This window comes from Eschrichtius robustus, chromosome 18 (assembly GCF_028021215.1).
Source record: "Eschrichtius robustus isolate mEscRob2 chromosome 18, mEscRob2.pri, whole genome shotgun sequence".
Taxonomy (NCBI): domain Eukaryota; kingdom Metazoa; phylum Chordata; class Mammalia; order Artiodactyla; family Eschrichtiidae; genus Eschrichtius; species Eschrichtius robustus.
Genome location: NC_090841.1, coordinates 52,382,666 through 52,403,546, shown reverse-complemented (window position 1 = coordinate 52,403,546; position 20,881 = coordinate 52,382,666). Strand labels below are relative to the sequence as shown.

General features: G+C 37.6%; 1 protein-coding gene and 2 pseudogenes across 11 annotated transcripts in view; 1 reads left to right on the top strand and 2 right to left on the bottom strand.

Annotated features, from left to right (window-relative positions):
- Window positions 1-20,881, top strand: part of MYCBP2 (MYC binding protein 2) — a 277,195-nt gene that overhangs the window by 74,310 nt on the left and 182,004 nt on the right. For 10 of the 11 annotated variants that reach the window (XM_068527035.1, XM_068527036.1, XM_068527030.1 and 7 more), the window contains exons 16-18: window positions 8,225-8,370; window positions 8,642-8,743; window positions 19,889-19,996. In XM_068527035.1, coding sequence (XP_068383136.1) covers window positions 8,225-8,370; window positions 8,642-8,743; window positions 19,889-19,996 — 356 coding nt within the window. The remainder of the gene's footprint in view (window positions 1-8,224; window positions 8,371-8,641; window positions 8,744-19,888; window positions 19,997-20,881) is intronic. The other variant, XM_068527032.1, reaches the window with a different exon arrangement.
- LOC137752092 (decreased expression in renal and prostate cancer protein pseudogene) lies at window positions 15,120-16,663 on the bottom strand (annotated as a pseudogene).
- Window positions 16,671-17,049, bottom strand: LOC137752093 (chromosome transmission fidelity protein 8 homolog pseudogene; annotated as a pseudogene).

Here is a 20,881-nt window from a genome sequence, read left to right as displayed (position 1 = left end):
TTTGAGAAGGATAGCTGTTAGCTCCTCTCTAAATGTTTGATAGAATTCGCCTGTGAAGCCATCTGGTCCTGGGCTTTTGTTTGTTGGAAGATTTTTAATCAGAGTCTCAATTTCAGTGCTTGTGATTGGTCTGTTTGTGTTTCTATTTCTTCCTGGTTCAGTCTCAGAAGGTTGTGCTTTTCTAAGAATTTGTCCATTTCTTCCAAGTTGTCCATTTTATTGGCATATAGGTGCTTGTAGTAATCTTTCATGATCCTTTGTATTTCTGCAGTGTCAGTTGTTACTTCTTTTTCATTTCTGATTCTATTGATTTGAGTCTTCTCCATTTTTTTCTTGATGAGTCTGGCTAATGGTTTATCAATTTTGTTTATCTTCTCGAAGAAGCAGCTTTTAGTTTTATTGATCTTTGCTATCGTTTCCTTCATTTCCTTTTTGTTTATTTCTGATCTGATCTTTAAGATTTCTTTCCTTCTGCTAACTTTGGGGGTTTTTTGTTCTTCTTTCTCTAACTGCTTTAGGTGTAAGGTTAGGTTGTTTATTTGGAATGTTTCTTGTTTCTTGAGGTAGCATTGTATTGCTATAAACTTCCTTCTTAGAACTGCTTTTGCTGCATCCCATAGGTATTGGGCCGTTGTGTTTTCATTGTCATTTGTTTCTAGGTATTTTTTGATTTCCTCTTTGATTTCTTCAGTAATCTCTTGGTTATTAAGTAGTGTATTGTTTAGCCTCCATGTGTTTGTATTTTTTCAGATTTTTTCCCTGTAATTGATATCTAGTCTCATAGTGTTGTGTTCAGACAAGACAGTTGATACTATTTCAATATTCTTAAATTTACCCAGGCTTGATTTGTGACCCAAGCTATGATCTATCCTGGAGAATGTTCCATGAGCACTTTAGAAGAAAGTGTATTCTGTTGTTTTTGGATGGAATGTCCTATAAATATCTATTAAGTCCATCTTGTTTAATGTATCATTTAAAGGTTGTGTTTCCTTATTTATTTTTATTTTGGATGATCTATCCATTGGTGAAAGGGGTGTGTTAAAGCCCCCTTCTATGGTTGTATTACTGTCGATTGCCCCTTTTATGGCTGTTAGCATTTGCCTTATGTATTGAGGTGCTCCTATGTTGGGTGCGTAAATATTTACGATTGATCCCTTGATCATTATGTAGTGTCCTTCTTTGTCTCTTGTAGTAGTCTTTATTTTAAAGTCTATTTTTTCTGATATGAGAATTGCTACTCCAGCTTTCTTTTGATTTACATTTGCATGGAATATCTTTTTCCATCTCCTCACTTTCGGTCTGTATGTGTCCCTAGGTCTGAAGTTGGTCTCTTGTAGACAGCATATATACGGGTCTTGTTTTTGTATCCATTCATCCAGTCTGTGTCTTTTGGTTGGGACATTTAATACATTTACATTTAAGGTTATTATCGATATGTACGTTCCTATTACCATTTTCTTAATTGTTTTGGGTTTGTTATTGTAGGTCTTTTCCTTCTCTTGTGTTTCCTTCCTAGAGAAGTTCCTTTGTCATTTGTTGTAAAGCTTGTTTGGTGGTGCTGAATTCTGTTAGCTTTTGCTTGTCTGTAAAGGTGTTAATTTCTCTGTCGAATCTGAATGAGATCCTAGGTGAGAAGAGTAATCTTGGTTGTTGGTTTTTCCCTTTCATCACTTTAAATATGTCCTGCCACTCCCTTCTGGCTTGCAGAGTTTCTGCTGAAAGATCAGCTGTTAACCTTATGGGGATTCCCTTGTATGTTGTTTGTTGTTTTTCTCTTGCTGCTTTTAATACTTTTTCTTTGTATTTACTTTTTGATAGTTTGATTAATGTTTGTCTTGATGTGTTTCTCCCTGGATTTATCCTATATGGGACTCTCTATGCTTCCTGGACTTGAGTAACTATTTCCTTTTCCGTATTAGGGAAGTTTTCAACTATAATCTCTTCAAATATTTTTTCAGTCCCTTTCTTTTTCTCTTCTTATTCTGAGACCCCCATAATTCAAATGTTGGTGCACGTAATGTTGTCCCAGAAGTCTCTAAGACTGTCCTCAATTCTTTTCAATCTTTTTTCTTTATTCTACTCTGCAATAGTTACTTCCACTATTTTATCTTCCAGGTCACTTATCCATTCTTGTGCCTCAGTTATTCTGCTATTGATTCCTTCTAGAGAATTTTTAGTTTCATTTAATGTGTTACTCATCATTGTTTGTTTGCTTTTTAGTTCTTCTAGGGCCTTGTTAAACGTTTCTTCTGTTTTCTCCATTCTATTTCCAAGATTTTGGATCGTCTTTACTATCATTACTCTGAATTCTTTTTCAGGAAGACTGCCTATTTCCTCTTCATTTGTTTGGTCTGGTGGGTTTTTACCTTGCTCCTTCATCTGCTTTGTGTTTCTCTGTCTTCTCATTTTGCTTAACTTACTGTGTTTGGGGTCTCCTTTTCTCAGGCTGCAAGTTCGTAGTTCCCCTTTGTTTTTGGTGTCTGCCCCCGGTGGCTGAGGTTGGTTTAGTGGGTTTTGTAGGCTTCCTGGTGGAAGGGACTAGTGCCTGTGTTCTGGCATATGAGGCTGGATCTTGTCTTTCTGGTTGGCAGGGCCACGTCTGGTCATGTGTTTTGGGATGTCTGTGACCTTATTATGATTTTAGGCAGCCTCTCTGCTAATAGGTGGGTTTGTGTTCCAGTCTTGCTAGTTGTTTGGCATAGGGTGTCCAGCACTGTAGCTTGCTGCTTGTTGAGTGGAGTTGGGTTTAGCGTTGAGATGGAGATCTCTGGGAGAGCTTTGGCTGAATGATATTATGTGGAGCCGGGAGATCTCTGGTGGACCAGTGTCCTGAACTCGGCTCTCCCACCTGAGATGCACAGGCCTGACACCCGGGCAGAGCACCAAGGCCCTGTTAGCCATATGGCTCAGAAGGAAAGGGAGAAAAAGAGAAAGAAAGAAAGAAAAAATAATAATAATAAAATAAAATAAAGTTGTTATAATAAAAAATAATAAAATAATTATTAAAAATAAAAAAATTAAAAAGTAATAAAAAAAAAGCAAAAAGAAAAAGAAAGAAAGAAGAGAGCAGCCAAACCAAAAAACAAATCCACCAATGATAACAAATGCTAAAAACTATACTAAAAACAAAAAAAAAAAAACGGATAGACAGAACCCTAGGACAAATGGTAAAAGCAAAGCTATACAGACAAAGTCACACAAAGAAGCATAAGGATACACACTCACAAAAAGAGAAAAAGGAAAAATATATATATATATCGTTTCTCCCAAATTCCACTGCCTCAGTTTTGGGATGATTCGTTGTCTATTCAGGTATTCCACAGATGCAGAGTACGTCAGGTTGATTGTGGAGATTTCATCTGCTGTTTCTGAGGCTGCTGGGAGAAATTTCCCTTTCTCTTCCTTGTTCGCACAGCTCCCGGGGTTCAGCTTTGGATTTGGCCCCACCTCTGCATGTAGGTCGCCTGAGGGCGTCTGTTCTTTGCTCAGACAGGACGGGGTTAAAGGAACAGCTGATTCGGGGGCTCTGGCTCACTCAGGCCCTGGGGAGGGAGGGATACGGAATGCGGGGCGAGCCTGCGGCGGCAGAGGCCAGCATGACGTTGCACCAGCCTGAGGCGCGCCGTGTATTCTCCCGGGGAAGTTGTCCCTGGATCACGGGGCCCTGGCAGTGGCGAGCTGCACAGGCTCCCGGGAGGGGAGGTGTGGAGAGTGACCTGGGCTTGCACACAGGTTTCTTGGTGGCTGCAGTAGCAGCCTTAGCGTTTTATGCCTGTCTCTGGAGTCCGTGCTGATAGCCGCGGCTCGCGCCCATCTCTTGTTTAAGCGGTCCTCTGAATCCCCTCTACTCGCGCACCAGGAAACAATGGTCTCTTGCCTCTTCGGCAGGTCCAGACCTTTTCCCGGACTCCCTCCCGGCTAGCTGTGGCTCACTAGCCCCCTTCAGGCTGTGTTCACGCAGCCAACCCCAGTCGTCTCCCTGGGATCCGACCTCCGAAGCCTGAGCCTCAGCTCCCAGCCCCCGCCCGCCCTGGCGGGTGAGCAGACAAGCCTCTCCGGCTGGTGAGTGCTGGTTGGCACCGATCCTCCGTGCGGGAATCTCTCCGCTTTGCCCTCCGCACCCCTGTTGCTGCGCTCTCCTCCGTGGCTCCGAAGCTTCCCCCCTGCCCATCCCCATCTCTGCCAGTGAAGGGGCTTCCTCGTGTGTGGAAACCTTTCCTCTTTCACAGCTCCCTCCCACTGGTGCAGGTCCCATCCCTATTCTTTTGTCTCTGTTTTTTCTTTTTTCTTTTGCCCTACCCAGGTACGGGGGGAGTTTCTTGCCTTTTGGGAGGTCTGAGGTCTTCTGCCAGCGTTCAGTAGGTGTTCTGTAGGAGTTGTTCCACATGTAGGTGTATTTCTGATGTATTTGTGGGGAGGAAGGTGATCTCCATGTCTTACTCCTCTGCCGTCTTGAAGGTCTCTCTTATTTTATTTTTTTTTCTCAAGCTCCTCAGTTCATTTTATTACTTAAATTTTTATTTCACAAAAAAATGTACTTGTACATATATTGTGTTTTTATGTATTGGTGAATCTATTTCTATGGAGTGTATTTCCTGGACTGTTACTGCTTGTTTAAAAAGTATTGGTTTTTGTTTATTTGTTTTGCTTATGGTGGTTAATGTTTTTAACAAATGAAGGGTTTCTGTTTTCACTAACAGCAGAAAAAAGGCAGTTACTTTTGAAATACTGCCAGTAGCAGATCATATAATTCTTTAATTTCTGTCAACTCAGTGAATGTGAAGTGATATCTCATCATTATTTTCATATATATTTCCATTATTCACATTTTTCCTGGATGTTTAAATATACTCTTCTGTGAGTTTTCTCTTAAAAACCTTTGCCTGTATTGTTTTTATCCTTAAAAATTGAAAGATGTTCCCTGAATATTCTTCATATTAACTGTTTTCTGTCTTCTCTACAAATAGTGTTTCCCAATTTACTTATCATATAACTAAATTAGGTTATATTCTGTTACGCAAAAGCAATTATTAACATTTTTTATAAGCAAATATGTATTTCTTTGAAATTTTTGAGTTTTCTATCTAGATTAGAAAGGTGTCTCAGTTTCTAGCTGATTATATGATATCTTAAATATTCTTCAAAAAGCCTGTTTTATTTCTTTTTACATTAATAAATTTTAAAGCCAATGGATGATTATTGTTCTGATGTGGGGTAGACATCTAACTTTATTTTCTTACAGATGTGTAGCCAGTTGTACAGTCATTACGTGTGAAATGGCTACCAGATTTATCATTTATTATATTCCCTTATATATCAGAATCTATTTTCTGGGCCTTCCATTATTTTCCTGACTTACTGATCTAGTCTTATGCTAATATTATGTGGTTTATGTTTTGTATGGTATTTTAACATTTAGTAAGGTTAGCTACTCTCAGTGTCTGTCTTTTTTAATCATTTGGGGGACTATTCTTAGTATTTAATTAAAATATAATTTTAATTGAAATTGCATTTAATTTATCTATTAGTTTTAGAAGAATTGATTTTTATGGTATTAAATATTCCCACTCAGTAACAGGATGTGTCTTTCCACTTATTCAGATTCTGTTTTTGTTTTGAATTTTATCGGGATATAGTTGATTTACAATGTTGTGTTAGTTTCAGGTGTATAGCAAAGTGAATCAGTTACACATATACATATATCCACTCTTTTTTAGATTCTTTTCCCATATAGGCCATTACAGAGTATTGAGTAGAGTTCCCTGTGCTATACAGTAGGTCCTTATTAGTTATCTATTTTATATACAGTAGTGTGTATGTGTCAATCCCAATCTTCCAATTTATCCCTCCTCCCCTTGTTACCCCCCAGTAAGCATAAGTTTATTTTCTACATCTTAACTCTATTTCTAGTGATATTTTGTAGATAAGTTCATTTGTAGCCTTTTTTTAGATTCTACATATAAGCGTTATCATATGATATTTGTCTTTCTCTGTCTGACTTAAGCCATTATTTTAAAACAGGTCATAAATTTCCTTAATGCTTGGGTCTGTGCCTTCATTTGTAGTCTTTTCGTAAGACTGCTTTAATGCCAGAGGTCTATTCATTTGTGTTGAACATGAATTTTTTCGGTGTGGAATTATCAAACATCACATAGAATACTCAATTAGGGGTATATAATTTTCCTTTGAATTGATAAATTATTCGCAACTTTAGGAGTTTGAGGAGCTGTCACTTCTAAAGTTGCATTATTCCTGTTATAATTATCCTTTTCATTCTTGTTGGACTACTTTTTCCCCCCCAGGGTTCTGTGTTATTATCACTTTAAAGTTAATATGTGAGTTTGGCAGAATCAGAATGCAGGTTTTCCCCTAGAATCTTGGAGAGAATTTCAAGTCCTGTTTTTGTGTTGCCGTTTATAGCTAATATAATATAATGGGGTATCCTTTGGGAGATCAAATTAATTATCATGCATCTTTGTATTATGATAGATCTGATCTTTGTAAGATCAGATAGATTATTTATGATAATTAGCCAGCTTTGGGAAGTAGGGGGAATCTTGTCAAAAAAAACCCTGAGCGAGAACACCCACCTCCTCATCTCGGGCTCCCCTGTTTGACACCTTGTTAGTATGCAGGTGCTTCTTCCCAAATAATGTCTGGATTTCCTATGAGTATATTTCTGGGTTTATACTTGGCCTAACATAGTTAAATAGATCATATGTAATAGGCCTTTTCTTTCAGGCTGTTGGAATATTATGATTTTTTAACAATAAATTTTCTTTGCATTTTTAGCCTGTTAAAAAATATTTTGGCTCTCTTTATCAAAGGATAGTATTTCTTCTAGAAAGCTATATATTTGGCTCTGTTTAGTGTATTTAAGCCCCTAACTTGTTTATTTTAAAGTTTAATTTGGATTAAAGAAAGATTCTGTGATTTTTTAAAAAACAACATTGGAGTTGAAATTTATCTTTTTGGATCTCTCCCAAGCTATTTCCATTTAAAATTAAGTGTTCCCAATCTCTGAACTTAAGCCATTGATAAATATCATAAGTGAATTTCTAAAGTCTTTGGTCCTTTCTGAAATTAATTCTTCTTTTCTTTTTTCCCCAGAGATATACTATCAGTTTCCAATAATTATTTACAGATTTAAATGGATAGTACCTAACCAAGTACAGTAATTTCTTTATTAGTGAAGCAGAAATAAACACACGAATAAAGTCAACTTAGGAATAAATATGGAGGACACTAAGCACTATTACAGATGACTTAAATATTATAAAATTGTGACTACATATCTTAGAATAAATTTAGAATTAAACATTATTTTTAAAATAGTGCCCATGGCCAATTCAGTAGGGCATATTATTTTATCAGTTTGTTACTGTTGTAGTAAGTGATCTTCCAAATTGCCACTAATACTTGCTGTTGAAAGCCAGGAGTTTCACAGGGCACCTGGCTATGTGTTTCAAAATTGTTGCCAGGTAGATCCTTTGTCTTGTGTCTCCACAAATCTGGATAACCAGGGAGAGGCTCAGTGAGGCTGTCACAAGTTTTTCAGGACTGATCCAACAAATAACTTTAAAGCTGGGACTCCTGCAGAATATGTGACTAAGAAATTAGTGTTCACCGACCCTCTAGCCAACTCCTGGGAGTGTTCTTGTTTTCTTTTATGTTATAATCAAAGGCCATATGCTTAGTTCACAAATGCTAGGAAAAGGACAAAGAAGAGGAAAAATAACAGGTAATTGGATGCAGTGAAAGAGAATGGGAGACGATGGCATGTAAAGGAGAGGGAGGGGTAAGGAGACAGAATTCATGAAGCTGGCAAGCTGAGCTCACTCATTGAAGGCTGCCCACATCTCCCTTACCTGGGAGATAGCCGTATTGTTTGTTTGCTGACCTTTTAATACTAAAGCTGCTGGTGCCTCACTAATTGTGAAACCTTTTTAAAGACATTATTAATAATGGCTTTGAAGATAGCAGAATCCATTTGTATTTTCTGTAGAAATATACCAATTATGCCTATTAGGAGTGTGTAATATCTATTCATACCTTTTAATTATTCATCTCTTCATACCTTTTCTTTAAAATTGACAAATCCTGATCTGAAGGGGTGATTTCATTGCTGATTCATTTAAGTTAATCTTAAAAGTGCAGAAAAGATGTTATGGAGTTTTAAGGAAAGAGAAGGATTTCAGTTAATAATTTATTTGTTTATTTTTAGGATCTGTGGTTGTGGTTCTGGAGAATCTGGCTGTGCTGTATGTGGATGTTGCAAGGCTTGTGCAAGAGAATTGGATGGTCAAGAGGCAAGACAAAGAGGGATTCTTGATGCAGTGAAGGAGATGATACCTTTAGACCTTCTGTTAGGTAGTATTTCTGATAGTCTAAATAATTCCTTTTAGATATGTGTTAAAAAATTAAGATAATAGTTGATTATGCAGTACTCCGTGTTTGGTAACTGACAGTGTGTCATTGATTAAGGGATGAGATTCTTTTTCTCTTTTTTGCTAAGATCCTTGCAGTAAAAATCATTTGCGTTTTAGACAGTGTTTTTGCTAGCTTTTACTTTCTTGAATTTCATATAGTTCTATCGTATCTATTATAAAACTAATTGACTGATTGACTGTCAATCATATAGCTGTCCCAGTACCCGGGGTTAACATTGAAGAACACCTCCAGTTACGACAAGAAGAAAAACGGCAACGTGTAATCAGGAGACACAGATTAGATGAAGGAAGAGGTAAGATGTAGCTGCAGAGAAAATGTATATGAAAATACATTTTCTTACCCTATACTGTGACCAGTTAAAAGTTTACAGAATAGGCTGATTTGGTAAGAAATTAAAATTAGTAACATTCTAGTAACTCATGAAAGTATTATGAAAATATTCAGGGTATTACAATTGTGCTAATAATAACATACATTTAATTCGTTAGTGTGTTTATGGCATAAGTCAACCATATTAAAAATTGTGCCATATGCCAAGCATCAAAAACTATTAGCAATGGCAATCTTTAAAAAAATACAAATTCGAAGAACTGTCCTTCACCCATATTTTGACTCATCTACTTAACTATGAACACCAAATTAGTTTAGTATTTTAAGTTCTGATTTCTTACTCATTTATAATTATTATCATTTGGGCATAGTCTCACCGCTCTTCCTTCCAATTTAGTGCGTACTTATGCTTTTGTGTATCTTTCCGGAAAAAGCTTATTCTGGTTATGTACAAGAAGGGTAAGTTGGAGGGTCTGCAGGTTTTAATTGCAAAGATAGATTTATTATCTATCTTTTCCTCATTGTTTATGACCATTTCTCAGCCTAAAAACTACATTTAACAGTGATTATAGTATTTTAGTATATATCCAAGAAGCAGAGATAAATATAAGTATTACTAAAGTTATTCTTGCCCAATGGAATCTTTTCTTTGTAGGATTAAGACAGATTGTTACAAAGGTCTGTAATTTTATTCCTCTGCTAGGCAAAATTTTGATTCGAAATATTTAGTGATATTCTATATTTTAATACTTATTAAAATGACATGGTATTTGATATAGGAGATAAAACCTATTACTCATTTAACCATCATTACAGACTTTTTTAGGCATTCCTTTTTTTAATATAAAATGGAGTAAGTATTGAATATAAAATATATAGCACACATGGTGATTCTGTTTTTATTAAACTTAGGTCATAAAACATCTGCTTAGAACTTGAAGATTGTTCTTTATAGTGTCTAATAAGCAATGTTGAGGAATTAATACAGTGAATATTTGCTGTTAGTTTGGCTTTGTTTACATAAAATCATTGCCTTTAAATGATATTTTAATGAGATTAATGTATCTACTCTTATTTATATTATATAAATGTATGAGAAAATTGCATATTAAATGTTTTGTAGAGAATAGGGTAAAATTTAAGTTCTGGGTCTTTATGACACATGGTAATTAAGTGATAATTCCTTTTGTATTAATAGTATGATTTGCTTAAGGTTAATTACTAGTGATACTTTTACTACCTGGTTTTGTTTTTTTTTTTTAAATATTAGGTTGAATCATATGAAATGACCTACAAAAACCAGCAATTTCCTATGTTTCAACCAAAGTATAGCAAATCCTTGTGATGACATTTAATTACTTGCCTAACGCTATATATCTTATTTTTTTCTCTCCCTCTATAAAAAGCTATTCTTCTCTAGGTATAGTATATATTTCTGTATATCAGAAGTAAAAGAACATTGATGATGCCCTGGTTATTCAACAAAACTTTGTGATAGCAGAATATTCTTTCGCCTTTTATTTTAAAATGTATCATAGACCTTTAAAACATAAACTCTAACCCTTTAAAAGTTAAATAAAACCTCCATTATTTAAATATTTATGGAAATTAGATTATTGTATCTGTGCTTTAACAAGCTTTCCCGGCGATTCTGAGGGTGCTGAAGTGTGAGAACCGCTGCTCTAGGGCAGTGATGTTCAAAGTTTGTTACATGGGCCTTCTACATCAGAGTCACCTGGGCCTCATGCTTCAGCATTTCTGCCTGAGGGTCCTCGATACAGATTTGAGTCACATGCACGGTGTTCTAGGGCTCTTGTTTGACACCATGCTAGCGAAGATTGTTAGTCTCGTTTTGTCCTCATGAGGAACAGGAATGTCAAATAAATTTTTAGTGTTCCAACTGCCACACATACATACTTATCTTTTCTCCACCACCACCCCCCCCCCGCCCCCCTTGGCTTCTGCTTGGTATTTTTTAGATAACTAACAGTTAGCAGTCTGTTGGTAATTATGCTTATTAGTAATTGGCTTTACCTGTGTTGAAATTTCAGCCTTTCAGTATTAGATTAAGTTAAATTATTTTACTTGATTTATCTATCTCATCCTGTTTACCAAGTTTGTGTTATTTGTTTTAAAGTTGATCAAAATTTTAGGACCTAGCTCTTGTATTAAAGCCTTGCTCATCAACCTCAGGCCTATTGATGTAGTTCAGCTGCTGTTTATGACACAGATTCTTCTGTTGCTGTTGAAACCCCCAAAAGTAGTGTGGTTACTACTTTTTGATAAAGTTGGAACTTTAATTTTTTTATGCTATTAGTCTTCCAGATAATACTTTTCTTACATATATATTCTTAGGTACCAATAGTATTCATTTACAGATTTTATTTCAGTGGTGTTTGTGATCATTTTTAGTCTGTTTTTAGATTAGACAGAGTTGATTGATACATAAGTTCTCTGAGACTTGTATTAACTTTACAAGTGGAGTGCTTGTTCAGTGGGATTTTTAAGTAGAACTCTTTAAGTCATCAGGACTCCTGGGTGATTGTATCAATGTTCTTATCTTTATATTCCTTCTCAGCGCTCTGTTTTAAGGAAAACTAAGCCCAAATAATGTTGCCTATTTTTCCTTTTCTTTTTCCCCTAAATGTCAAATCAAAATTCCGTCATTGTGAGCTGTCGATGGGGTGAGTTACGTCCTGGTTTGCCTGGGACAGTCCCATTTTATGCCTACTGTTCGGACGTATTTCTTACAGTGCCCCCTTTTGCTCTCGGTAGAGAGTCTCATTTGGATAATAAGTTATATAGTTAGCATAGCTGTATAGCATGGTGGTTGAAAATATGGGTTCTGAAGTTAGACTTTGGTTCATATCCTGGCTTCTTAAGTTTTACTTGGAGTATAACCACTCTGAACCTCAGTTTCCCTACCTTTAAAATGAAGATTACAACTGTACCTACGTTAAGTAGGGGTGAGGATTAAGTGACTTGCATGAAAATGCCTGACATATACTAAGCCCTGGGTAAGTGGTGATGATGGCGATGGTGATGATGAGGATGCTAGTGGTGGTGGTGGGCTATTTAGTAAACTGCTGTTCTCTTTGGATTTGATTCTTTTCCAGCTCTGGCCTCTCCTCTACTTGATTGCTTTTCTCGCAACATTGGGATGCTCATCACAAAATTTTGATTATTATTAATAAAACCCCCTACATCATCTGTAGAATAAAAATGATTCTATTTTGATAGAAAAAAAAATCAGTTTCCCATAGTCACAAATGAGAATGTAAAAACAAGTTTATTATAGTCTCTCCAGTTTCAAAGTGATTGAGAAGTTATTGCTATTGATTTTTAAGCCTCGAAAACCATTAAGTTTTCTTGATTTGACATGTCAAATCCAGTATTAGCTGATCTTCCAATACTACATTAGTCTCCTTTTAAATTAAAATATTATATGAAGCACATGGAAAACATAAGTAAGAAAAAAATATCAATGTAATTCTCATCCGAAGATAACCACTATAGAACTTTGGTATACTTTCTTAAAGGTTTTCTATGCATACTTTTTTGTTTAGACATTTTACATCATTTCATACTGTGATATATATAGGTGTACTGTTTTTTCCCCTTAATAATTATATCATAAATTTTTTGTGCCTTATTGCCATACCATATTAAAGTAATACAGGAATTTAGGTTAAAGGTTTTCCACAAACCTATCCTTTAATTAAATTATTACTTTTATTTATTTCATCAGTATCTTCTAATTGAGTTTTATACATTTCCAGTTACATCACTGACTGAATCTTTTTTTATATATAAATTTATTTATTTATTTATTTATTTTTTTTGGCTGTGTTGGGTCTTCGTTGCTGCACGCAGGCTTTCGCTAGTTGCGGCGAGCGGGAGCTACCTTTGTTGCAGTGTGTAGGCTTCTCATTGTGGTGGATTCTCTTGTTCGGAGCACGGCCTCTAGGTGCGCCGGCTTCGGTAGTTGTGGCTCGTGAGCTCTAGAGCGCCGGCTCAGTAGTTGTGGTGCATGGGCTTAGTTGCTCCGTGGCATGTGGGATCTTCCTGGACCAGGGCTCAAACCCATGTCCCCTGCATTGGCAGGCGGATTCTTAACCACTGCGCCACCAGGAAGTCCCTCACGACTGAATCTTATATTTTATATATTTGCTTAATGTGATAGTATGTACATTTTAAAAAATTTTCTAGCAGTTTTTTCCTTGCCTTCCCATTCTCTTTTACCAAGCAAATGAGGTTTAGTCTAATAGGTATATTTCTGTATGTTACTCCATTAAAATATAATCATGTGCAGATATCTATACATATGTGAGCGTGTAGGCAAATGTTTATTTACAGAAGGGATATTGTATTAAATATACAGTTGTTTGCAACACCTTTTTCCCATTTTACAGTACAACATGAACACATACTAGTGAATATGGATCTATCACATTCTATTTAATAGCTGCATAACATTTCATAGTATGTCTGTACCACAGTTTTTTCAGCCATTATTTTGTTGATGGTCATTAAGGTTATTTTCAGGGTTTTGTGGATTTTGCTATAATAATATATTCTTAAACTTGTAGCCATATGTAGTGGAATTTTTGTTTATATAATAGAGCTTTCCAGAAATAGCATATTTGGGCCAGAGTGTGTGTATGTTTTAAATTTTAACAGATATTTCAAATTTTTTAAAAAATGTCATAGGAATTTATCTTCCTAAGACTAACATATGAGAGTGTTGTGTTCCTGTAGCACCACCTGCATTAGGTATTATTATTATTTTTAATTTTTGCAAAACGTTGGTGAACGATGTTATGTCCTTGCTAATTTAAATAGCACAGAAGTACTTTTTCTTTATAAATCTTGTTTTAATGGCTGATTATTATTCCAGTGAGAAAATATACCATAGTTTTTTATTAACTGTTCTTCTTTTTGGATTGTTTTAATTTTTCATTACCATTAATAAGGTTATAATAACGCCTTTGAGCTGAAAACTTTTAAAAAATATTTCAGTTTTCCTTAGAACAGATTTCTGTATGTATAATTACTGGGCCAAAGGATAATAATAATTTTTAGGTTCTTGAAACGTATCACCAATGACTTTCTGAAAGTAACTCCGTACTTTCCCACCCTCAGGTTTTGCCAGCTGCCCCGCCAGTGTGCTTAATTTTGTCATAGCACACCGTCATAATTTCTTCTTGAGTTTTATGTAAACTTTCCCTCAACCATTAGACTGTGAGCTTCTTGAATCAGAGATGGGGTCTTGTTTATCCAAGTGTTCCTAGAACCTTGCATGGTGCCTGAAATTGGTCAGTACTTAATATGTGCTTGTTGACTAACTGAAAACATTTCATGGACTTCTCATCGCCTCTACAATGAAGTGTAATGGTATCAAAAGACATTAATTATCTCTTTTGTATATTTATCTCCAAACTCATTTCCCACTACTTTCTGGCTCATAACCTTATATTCCATCTATTTCAGCTATGTTTGTGTGGTTTTTTTTCCCCCCCTCATCCCATTTATTAAAGAAACAGTAAGACAAGATACACTGCAGGAAAACACCAACCATCCTTTCACATCAGGCTGAACGAAGCACAGTGATTTCTCCCCTTCATTCCCCCCACCGCCACCCCAGTTCGCCTAACCCCATCCACGTCAGTTTAATTTTGAGGTTCTTTGATTGGGAGTACCAGTGGAGAGGGAGTGGGATGAGCAGTGGAGCCTTGATCCTGGCTTCCTCTAAGTAAGTCCCAGGAGAAGGGAGCTGCAGGCCCAGTCAGGCAAGCAGAAATTGTATTTGGTGGCTCTCTGAAGTGGTTGCACTTCCCTGTTCTGTGTTCCAGCCCCCAGGGGAAGGTATGGCAGTAGAGGGTGGCCAGGTCAGTGCTGCTGAAGCGTGGTCCGCTCACCAACATGACATTTCTAGAGAGCAGTGAGCTGATTCCCCAGTGGTGAGCAGGGGACCGCATATGAATTGGGACCTGCAGGCCAATGTATCCCTGAGGAAAAGTCCACAAGAACAATTCAAGAAACTAGTAAGAAACAAGAGGCAGAAAGCTGTGGGACAGAAGCACAGCAGGCTTCTGGAAGGCTGGAGATTCCTTCTTGCAAGGTGGGATCATTCCCACCTGCCAAAGTCAATGTCCCACAGGTAACATTTCACCTTCAGTCAAGAAAGATGCAGAGGGGGTAAAAAGGCTCATTTGAACTTGAGCCCCAGCTATGTACTTCAGACTGTAGCTCCATAACTACCCTTTCACCCAAAACACAGCCCCTGCCCAGAACCACAGTGTCTGGAAACCAAGGTGGTCCTGGAGAGAAAATGGTGTCTAAGGGGGTAACATTCCATTTGGGTACATTGCAGCCATTGGAGCCCTTGGTCTGGGGAAAGCAGCTGGGTTTGTGCCAGGAAGGCTCCCCACTCTAGGAAATGGGACCAAAGTCTTGCTTGCAGGGCCATTCATCCCTGGAAAGGAAGCTGGGTTTAGACCCAGGGTCCCAGCTGGCCTTGCGAAAGGAGCTGGGTTGATACCCACAGGGCCTGGTGGTGAAGAGCCTTGGGAGTTGACCTGGGGGAATTAACCTGACCAGGGCCTAATGGGCCAGTAGACCTTGGGAAGGTAGCTGGGTTGGAGCCTAGTGGCCCAGAGGCTCTTGGGAAAATTGCTGGACTTGAGCCCTGGAGGCCAGCAGACCCCTGGAAGTTAACTGAGTTTAAAGCCAATGTGTTAGAAGACTGAGAGAAAGCAGCTGGGTTCAATCCCCCTGAACCTGTCCCTCTTGGAAAAGGATTAGCCTTTACTCCCATGGGGCCAGCGGGCTTGAAAAATGAGCTGAATTAGGGCCAATGGGGCCAGGAGCCCTCGACATGGGGGATGGATTTGGCCCTGGAAGGCCAGTTCCCCGAGAGCCAGGACCGGAGTTTGGGCCTGTGGGGCCAGGTGTGCTGGCCGTGGAAGATGGGCTTGTGCCCACGTTTCCAGAAGCCTGTGAGAAAGCAGCTGAATTTGCTCCTAGAAGACCAGCTGCTCTTAGAATGGGGGCAAGATGTAGGCTTTGAGGTCCAGCCATTCTTAAGACCAGATCCTGTGCCCAAGAGGCCACCCGCTCTGGTGTCCAAATTAGGGCTTGGGCCCAGGCCACCTGCCCTTGGATTAGGCCCAAGGCCTCGGCCCAGGCCACTTGATCTTGGGTTGGGCGCAAGGCCAGGGCCTGGAGACGTACCTGACCTTGGGGCAGGGTTTGTACCTACAAAGCCTGATCTCAGATTGGGACTTGGTCCGGGGCCCAGGCCAACAGGTCTAGGATTGGGAGGACCATCCCCAGATGTCAACAGGACACCTGTTCTCGGGTTGGGTTCAGATCCAGGGCCCATGGGGCCACCACTTCTGGGGTCAGGACCTGTTCCCAGAACACCTCCTGGCTTTGGGTTGGACATAGGACCTGGCCCTGGGAGACTCCCTAACCTTGGGTTAGACAGAGGCCCTGGGCCTGGAAGAGTCCCTGCTCCAGGATTTAGAGCTGACCCTGGGCTTGGGCCCAAGAGACCACCCGGCCTTGGGAAAGAAACTGCACCTGTGCCAGTGGGATTCATCCCTCTTGGAAAAGAAGCCATGCTTGGGTCATGAGCACCAGCAGGGAAAGGTGCTGGATTTGAAGCCAGTGAACCTGATGAAGTTGGAAAAGGAGATGGGTTCCTTGGAAATGGGGCCAAATTTCCACCAAGAGAGCCTGTTGCCATAAGGAAGGGATCTGAGTTCATACCCAGTGGGTGGCCTGTGTTTAAAACAGGACCCCCTTGTGGTCCCAGGGAACTATCCATCTGTCCTTGAGGTGGCAGCGGAGCATGAGTCCAAGGAGTTGGCCTCTCTCTAGGAAAATCTGGGGTTCTTTCATACTTTCTTGGGGACATTGGTGATAATGGGCTTGGGGCGAGTTTTGAAAAGGATCTTGTTTTTGATGAGTGTTGTCACCAGGTACGGGGTGCCATTCTTGCAGCCAAGACCATCACAATCTTGCTCCCCCCCGGGAGTGTGTTTAACAAGGACGGCAAAGGGTTTCTCCAGGTGGATGATTTTCCCATACAGGATATGATGCCCCACGATCAGCACAGGGATTCCCTCAGTGGTGCAGGTCTCCCAGGAGGTTTCCAGCTAACCCAGTGCTGTAGCGAGCCTCGATCTCCCCCTGTAGCTCCATCAGCACCCATTCTGCCAGACCTCCAGCCCCAGCACTGGAAATAACCATCTGCACCATGAGCTTTCCGTCTTTAAAAAGCAACTGAAAATAAGCCGCAATAGCCGCTGCCAAGCGCAGCGCCGCGCAGCCAACGGGTGACAACCAAACCTCCTGCCGCTGTTGCCATCGTCGCCGCGAACACTCGTGTGTGTTTTTAATGACCATACAGTAATGTTGTTTATGTCTTCGTGCTTTTATAAATCCTATTCCTTTTACCTGGAATGCCCTCTCTTCTCTTCTTTCTCTCTTGGCAAACTTTTTCTCATTTTTTGAAATCTCTCTTTTTTTCTTTTTTTTTTGGCTGCATTGGGTGTTCGTTGCTGTGCGTAGGCTTTCGCTAGTTGTGGAGAGTGGGGGCTACTCTTCATTGCGGTGCGCGGGCTTCTCATTGCGGTGGCTTCTCTTGTTGCGGAGCACAGGCTTCAGTAGTTCTGGCCTGCGGGCTCAGCAGTTGTGGCTCACAGGCTCCAGAGCACAGGCTCAGTAGTTGTGGCGCACGGCCTTAGTTGCTCCGCGGCATGTGGGATCTTCCTGGACCCAGGCTCGAACCCGTGTCCCCTGCATTGGTAGGTGGATTCTTAACCACTGCACCACCAGGGAAGTCCCTCTTTGAAACCTCTTTGATTCACTCAAGTTGATTTGATCACTTTTCATCCTTCAGGATATGATGTGTACAGATTTACTTTATAACATTTATTAGAACATATTGCAATTCTTTGTTTTTATTCTGTCTTCCCTGGTGGACTGAATTTGAATGAGATCTGTGTCTTTGTCATTATATCTATGATACCTAGCATCTGTTACATTAAAGATAATCAAAAATGTTTGGTGAATAAATGAATGACTTAACTATGTAAGAAAAATTATTTTAGTCCATGGGCTACAAGAGTATTTTAGAACCTGGTAACTTGATATTATAAATGGTAACTTAAGTTGAGCTCGAGTGATGTACTTTCTATGTGTGATTGCCAGTGGGCCTTCTGTATTTATGTATAGAAAGGACTCTGAAAAGATTGAATTTATGAGAGACTAAATAACTCTGAATATTATGGGTATAATATTTTTATGGAAAGGAATAGTATCTCAGGCAGGCCACAGAAATTAGAAAATGGTAATACAGCTTAATATTATTGTTATTTTAATATTTACAATTCTTGGTATAGTTGGAAAGTGTCTTACACGTTTTAGAATGATTTATATTATCTGCTTTAGTAAATCAGTTGAAAAATAGGGCAAGTTGAAGAAATGACATGTGTTCATATTTGAAATGTATCTCATTTTATTATATTTTAAAGATGAAGCTTAGTTTATATAATCTTAGTTTGAAAATGATTGATACTACGTTACTGGAAAATAATATTTAATTCTTCTATTAACATTAAATTAGCATATTTCTACCTGTAGTAATCATAGAATATGTTATTCTTGGTTTTTCATAGAATTGATGCTGCTTGTGTTTTTTTCTATGTCTAGAGACATAATTTAAATATATTTTTTTCTACCCATTGTTTAATGTTTAATGCAGGGTACTTTGGTATTTAATATGACATTTGTCAAATTTTATTACAGAGCAGTAGTTTCATTTTGTCGCATTGTTAGAAAAATTAGTTATAGCTGAAGATCTATAGAGAATCACAGAAATTTAATTAAAAATGTTCAGTGCATATATACTGTCAATTTCCTTTTCAAATACTGGTAACTTCTTAACTGTCAAATTTAGTGTTTTGAAATTTGTAAGCATTTTTGATATTGCTAAAACTCAAGGAAGCTGTGGTTCTGTTCTGTAAGAAAAGAACTAAAATTTTAAGGTATAATTTAAATTTTCCTTTTCAAGCTAAACAGTAATGGGGAAAACAGTTTTTAAATTTTATTGAAATTAATTTGGCTTCAGATTTTTTTCTTAAATACTGTATAAGTAGAAATGACTGTAATCTGTGTCAGTGTATATTTATGTATATATGTATATGTACATAGAGGAGCTTCAGAAAGAAATTGTTTTATGAGAGAACCATTAATGTTCTAAAAATGTTACTGGGTTTAGAGTCCCCTCTTCATCATCAGTGTGAAATTCAGCTTATCCTTGTGTCTGATTTTGTGTATGTGGTTAAAATCATAAAGTTAGATTTATCTTTTTTAGAAAATCAAATCAAATGCAGCTTATACAATTCTGTCTTTATAAAGCAGTGATTTTATATATATACATATACATGTATATATGTGTGTATATTGTATGTATGTATGTATTTGTATGTATATAAATGTGTATGTATATAAATATGTATATCGCAGATCATAGTAATTTTTTGTTTTTGTTTTGTTTTTGACCACCTTGTTTTCTTACCTCTATGACAGAATGTAGTTGTCAGTAACATCTTGGTTTTGTATCAAGATTGATGTGGATATTAAATCTTGAAGACCTTGTTAAAATTTAATCATTAATTTAAAACTTTGTTGGTGTTTGGTATTTTAAAAGGAAAGATATTTGTTTTTAATGAATGTGTGGTTTACCAAGTTTGAATATATATGATATTAAAAGATTTGTAAGATAATTTGATTTATTCTATTTGAACTCTCTGATTATCTATTTGAGACTATTAGTAACTACCTAATAATTTTATAAGTTTAAAAGATCAGAATGTTTACTTTATTGACTATATTTAAGATAATAAAACTTGTGTATAGAATGGTGAATAGGTTATGGTTGGGAGTGGGAGGTTAACGGGGCGGGGGGGGGATTTGGGAGAAAAGTATCATGTCCAAAACTTTAATTTCCATGCTTTTTAGTTTGAATTAGTTTTGTTCATTGTAGTGTTTTCATTTTGTGAGCTTTTCTATGCACATACAAAATGTTTCTCCTCAGGCCCCCTTGTATTTGCTGGTCCTATTTTTATGAACCATCGAGAACAGGCTCTAGCCAGACTCAGATCCCATCCAGCACAGCTAAAGCATAAACGGGACAAGCACAAAGGTATTTGGTCTTCCTTATCAACTAGGTGGGATACTTTCCCAATTTCTTCCACTTATTCGAATTTTGTCTCTGGGAAAATGCACAAACCTAATTCTTCTACTTTGCTTCTATCATTATTATATAGCCTGAGGAGAAAGAACATGCTGAAAGTGTACTGTTTGTCAGTAACTGTCAATCTTATTTTATTGTATTTTTTTGGTTAACTTTAATAAAAAGAAGACATTTTACAGTATATCTTTTTCTTTTCCATTCCTTTTCAAATTTCCTAAAGTTAAGGGAAGGTAGAAAAAAATAATTATTGCTCTCTATTTTATATACTTTATTATCTGCTCTTAGATCACTGCCATCTGGCATTTTGCAGTCCTTTTCTCTTTTTTTAATTCTGTTTATTTGCTTTAGAATTAACAGAATTGCTAAATTCAGTGTATAAAGTAATAATGAGTTGACTGCTACAGCGCTTCCATTGTTTTAATATAAAAGTTTATATTCACAATACACATGATTTATTTGATATTTGATATATTCCTAAAACAAGATTATTTTTCCTTAAACCACAGATTATGGGTCAACTAAGATCAGGAAAGAATTTAATGCAGAGAACTTATAAATTTATGTATAAATTCTGCCTTGAATCCTGGCATGGGAACCAAGCACTCTTTGAGTAGTACAACTTAAACCTACTGTTTTCTTAAATGCCTGAAATAAACCCTGCAAAATAGAAGATTTTAAAAACACATATTCCATGCAAATTAATCTAACTAATGTTTTGTCTTTTTTTGGGGCTGCAAAACTGTTATAGACTAATTTTATTTTTAAACTTTCATATGCCATATATTATAATCAACTTTATTTTTCTTTGCCTGTTTCAATCTATCAGTTTGTCAC